We start from the raw sequence: 4,957 nt of genomic DNA, 5'->3' as shown, positions 1-4,957 counted from the left end.
TAAAAAAATAAAACCCCCAGTGGTGAATAAATACCACCAAAAGAAAGCTCTATCTGTCCCCAAAAAAGGGTATAAAATTCATTTCAGTACAGCGCTGCATGACGGAATAAATGTCAGTGAAAGTACCGCAGCGCTGAATACTGAAAAACGGCCTGGATGGGAAGGGGGTTTAACACCGCGGATGTCAACAGGTTAAGGGGGCACATGATTTTCATGTACAAAATGTTCCATAGTCATAGCAACGTTAGCAACAAACTCTTTACGATTAATTCCGTAACAAAGACTAGAGGACACCACCTGAAACTGGTAGAAAAAAAAATTCAAACACAAGGGGCGGAGGGGGTTCTTCTCAGTTCGCGCGGTTAGGGTCTGGAACTCGTTGCCACAAGCAGTGATTTCAGCTAATAGTGTGGAATCGTTCAAGAAGCTTTTGGACGATTTCCTGAGAAACGGTAATATACAGGGGTACAAGTACTCCTAATAACGAGATGACTCGGGGATCTTTACACACACACACACACACACACAATAGGTTGGACTTGATGGACTTATGTCTTTATTCAACCTCAAATACTATGTAACTATGTAACTATGTAACTATGTAACTATGACTGGGTGGACCTTAAAAAAAAAAAAATTAAAATAAAACATTTTTGGAGTGTGTGAGATTGTGTCTGTGGTTGTGTATGTAAGTCAGTGTTTGTGGAGGGCCCATTCACATTAGTACAGTGCGTTAATCACATAGTACCGTGCGATTAACGCACTGTACCATGGAATCGCACATACAGTGCATTCTGGTATGGGAGATGGGTTGCGTTGCCATTCATTTGAATGTTGCCCCAAACGTACCTCCCACCCACAGTTCTTACGCCCGCACCGGAGTATGCGGTACCCTAATGCCGTGCGTTCCATTGCAGTGCGATTTGGGTCGCGACTAAATGATCAAGGACAAATGTGGGTCCTGAGGTTACAGAGGTTGAGAACCACTGATCCAAAGAAAACCAATCTGGGAGCCACAACATAAAATGTAGAACACGCAGCCGTTATATAAAGGGTAGGCAACCACAAATCCCACCATGCCTCTGCCTCTGGGAGTCATGCCTGTGGCTGTCAGAGTCTTGCAATGCCTCATGGGACTTGTAGTTCCACACCAGCTGGAGTGCCAAGGTTGCCTCCCTCTGCGTTATACCATACACCCACAGCCGTGGCGTTGTACAAAACCCTTAACATTGGATGTTTTAGAGTACACGGACTCTCTCCAGCCTGTGAAGTTTTATCACTGCTGACAGCTGAGTGAGGAAACACAAAGGCAAGCGGTGAAGCGTGATCAGGTCCTGCAGCCGGCCAGACCATGAAGAAAAGGTCGGAGTGTTTGCTAAATCTGTGGGAAAAATCCCTTTACACCCCTCTGCCTATGTACATTCCTTACACACACAGCAACTCTGACAGCTTTTCTTTCCTGAAAGTCTCAGATGAAGGGGCGCAGCCCTAAACGAGTCAGTGGTGGCATGTGTACTCACACAGGGGCACGCAGCACAGATCAGTGGTCTCAGCATTGCTCGTTCCCCACATGGAAAGGGGATTTTGGGATTGAATACAGGGGGGACTCCTCTCAGACCGGCTACAGGAGAGACTGGCCTTCTAACTGGCTCGAAACACAGGTTCCGGAAAGCTGTGGCCGCTCAGCCGGTACAAAGCAATGACAGGCTGACAGCAGTTGCCCACCCGTGTTCAGGTGTAATCAAACATGGATCCCGCCACACAAATTCGCAGCCGGAGCCATAGAGCCTCGTGTGAATGAGACCCAACAAGACCCTTGGCAGGTCCACTTGTGGGCGTGGTTCATTTCAAAATGTTAATTGAGCTTGAGCTATTGAGCTCTGTAAACATCAAGACAGATTCTGACATGACAGTAAACTAAAGTGTCACCTTGGCTGTAACGGAGTACGAAATATTCTTATGCAATAGTTTATATCTACTAGACGAAAGACCACACCGCCACAAGCCAGGTGACTTCTGGTTGCTTACCGCTGACATATTTCCTGTGCTTGCTTCATGGTCTGCCCGGCACTGATGATGTCATCGGGTTCAAAGGTCATCATAGCTTGCATCTCCAAAATAGTGCCATACACCAGACTATGGTACATGCTCTCCTGGGATCTGCGGTGAGAAAAACACAGAGCGCTGAGGCAGGAATGCAGAGTCGGGTATCAGCTCTATCGTTATGTCACCAGACAACTTACAAGACAAACAAAGTGTGCAGCAGCGGCACGGGGACAATGTACAGATCGGGGAGGGGGGGCAGACAGCAGTTGACATGTAGAGATTCGTCATCCAGCAACCTCAGGCAGGTGAAACCAAGCGGAGAACTGCTAGTGCTAATCAACAAACACAGCAACCCACTCAATTCACTGCAACCAGAATCCAGAGAGCACCTCACAGGGTCGCTGGGAGTATATTTCTTGAAGCCTGCGCTCTCTAACATTCACATCAACCACAGTCATCATTTTCAAGCAGGCCTTAGGCCCCGTTCACATTGAGCGATTTATCGCGCGGTAATTCCCGCGATATCGCGGCTATTTACCGCGCGACATCGCTCTTCAATGCTTTGCAATGGGGCAAAGAGTCCTGCTGTTGCGGGGTCGTGTGTCGCTACAGCAGGGCCCTTTTTGGAGCGGATTTTGCCGCGATTCAATGCTTTTTGATGCAAGTCTTGTAGTAAGGAGCCTGCAGTGGGGGTGTTTGCAAATTTCTGCCCAGATCGCCAAACTAAAGATTAACGCAAGTAAGTTTTATACATCGGGATCGTTAGATATTTATCCATTTTAGGCCCTTCCATAGAAGGCTCTAGTAAGCTGGCCAGCGGAATCTCTCATTCCATCAAAATGCGGATGAGGAATCTTCCCAGCCGGCTGTTGTATTCCATCAGCCGGAGATTGCAGCTGTCAAATTACACCAACAGTGACTGCAGCTGATTGGTTGGTGTTCGGCTGACAATTTTCCACGATTCAGCAGGAAACGGATACATTTCACTCCGTGTATGGCCGGCTTTCATTTGTAGTGTGAGATCGGAAAACATATGTCAATATCCTGAATGGTTCTGTAACTCCGACTGTACAGCCTGGAACACAGAGGTGAAGGGCAATGCTAGTTTTAAGCAGATATGGGGCACCGCATGTAACGCAGAGGCCTGGGGCACCGCATGTAACACAGAGGCATGGGGCACCGCATGTAACGCAGAGGCCTGGGGCACCGCATCTAACGCAGAGGCCTGGGAATACAGGAGGCACGGGGTACAGCGCATAATACAGGAGGCACGGGGCACCGCGCGCAATACAGGAGGCACGGCGCGTAATACAGGAGGCACGGCGCGTAATACAGGAGGCACGGCGCGTAATACAGGAGGCACGGCGCGTAATACAGGAGGCACGGCGCGTAATACAGGAGGCACGGCGCGTAATACAGGAGGCACGGCGCGTAATACAGGAGGCACGGCGCGTAATACAGGAGGCACGGCGCGTAATACAGGAGGCACGGCGCGTAATACAGGAGGCACGGCGCGTAATACAGGAGGCACGGCGCGTAATACAGGAGGCACGGCGCGTAATACAGGAGGCACGGCGCGTAATACAGGAGGCACGGCGCGTAATACAGGAGGCACGGCGCGTAATACAGGAGGCACGGCGCGTAATACAGGAGGCACGGCGCGTAATACAGGAGGCACGGCGCGTAATACAGGAGGCACGGCGCGTAATACAGGAGGCACGGCGCGTAATACAGGAGGCACGGCGCGTAATACAGGAGGCACGGCGCGTAATACAGGAGGCACGGCGCGTAATACAGGAGGCACGGCGCGTAATACAGGAGGCACGGCGCGTAATACAGGAGGCACGGCGCGTAATACAGGAGGCACGGCGCGTAATACAGGAGGCACGGCGCGTAATACAGGAGGCACGGCGCGTAATACAGGAGGCACGGCGCGTAATACAGGAGGCACGGCGCGTAATACAGGAGGCACGGCGCGTAATACAGGAGGCACGGCGCGTAATACAGGAGGCACGGCGCGTAATACAGGAGGCACGGCGCGTAATACAGGAGGCACGGCGCGTAATACAGGAGGCACGGCGCGTAATACAGGAGGCACGGCGCGTAATACAGGAGGCACGGCGCGTAATACAGGAGGCACGGCGCGTAATACAGGAGGCACCGCGCGGAATACAGGAGGCACCGCGCGTAATACAGGAGGCACGGGGCACCGCGCGCAATACAGGAGACACGGGGCACCGCGCGCAATACAGGAGGCACGGCGCGTAATACAGGAGGCACCGCGCGTAATACAGGAGGCACCGCGCGTAATACAGGAGGCACCGCGCGTAATACAGGAGGCACCGGGCACCGCGCGTAATACAGGAGGCACTGCGTGGAATGCAGGAGGCACAGGGCACCGCGCGGCATACAGGAGGCACCGCGCGGCGCGTGGAATACAGAGGCATTGCTTGCAACATGCGCAGCTCTCACTGGTGACATGGATCCTGGGAAGTGAGCCGTGTATGACGGGTTGTTATATTTGATCAAAGATCCTGTTTAGGCTCAACCCCGACCTTCCCATTATTCCTTCACAGCTGTGCCGGCTCCTCTCCTGGACTGAAATGGCTACCTCTGATTTCACTGCACACTGCGAGCGTCTCACAATCTGCATTAGAAGCTGCAGAAAGTCAGATAGAGCCCGCCTCATTTCCTGGCTGGAGGATGTCTAGCATCGCCTAGCCCTTTCCTCCATAGCCTGACTGTCCCTGGCCCAATCATTTCAGTCATTGAATTTTGGATCTTACAATCAAGTTGTGTCAGCAGGAAGTTACCAACATGTCTAAAAAAAGGCTTGTAATGAAAACAGAAAGGTTTTATTTCAAAACGTCATTAGCATGTTGATGATGGGGGAGGGGGACATTGTAATAAC

General features: G+C 51.5%; 1 protein-coding gene across 1 annotated transcript in view; it reads right to left on the bottom strand.

Annotated features, from left to right (window-relative positions):
- The window catches only part of LOC108802611 (tetratricopeptide repeat protein 39A-like), a 23,844-nt gene that overhangs the window by 18,717 nt on the left and 170 nt on the right, over positions 1 to 4,957 (bottom strand). The window contains exon 2 of the mRNA XM_018574466.1: positions 2,029 to 2,160. Coding sequence (XP_018429968.1) covers positions 2,029 to 2,160 — 132 coding nt within the window. The remainder of the gene's footprint in view (positions 1 to 2,028; positions 2,161 to 4,957) is intronic.

The sequence above is a fragment of the Nanorana parkeri genome, unplaced genomic scaffold (assembly GCF_000935625.1).
Source record: "Nanorana parkeri isolate BGI_ZX_2015 unplaced genomic scaffold, ASM93562v1 scaffold2980, whole genome shotgun sequence".
Lineage (NCBI taxonomy): Eukaryota > Metazoa > Chordata > Amphibia > Anura > Dicroglossidae > Nanorana > Nanorana parkeri.
The sequence above is the reverse complement of the archived record's forward strand: the minus strand, read 5'-3'. Positions and strand labels throughout refer to the sequence as shown.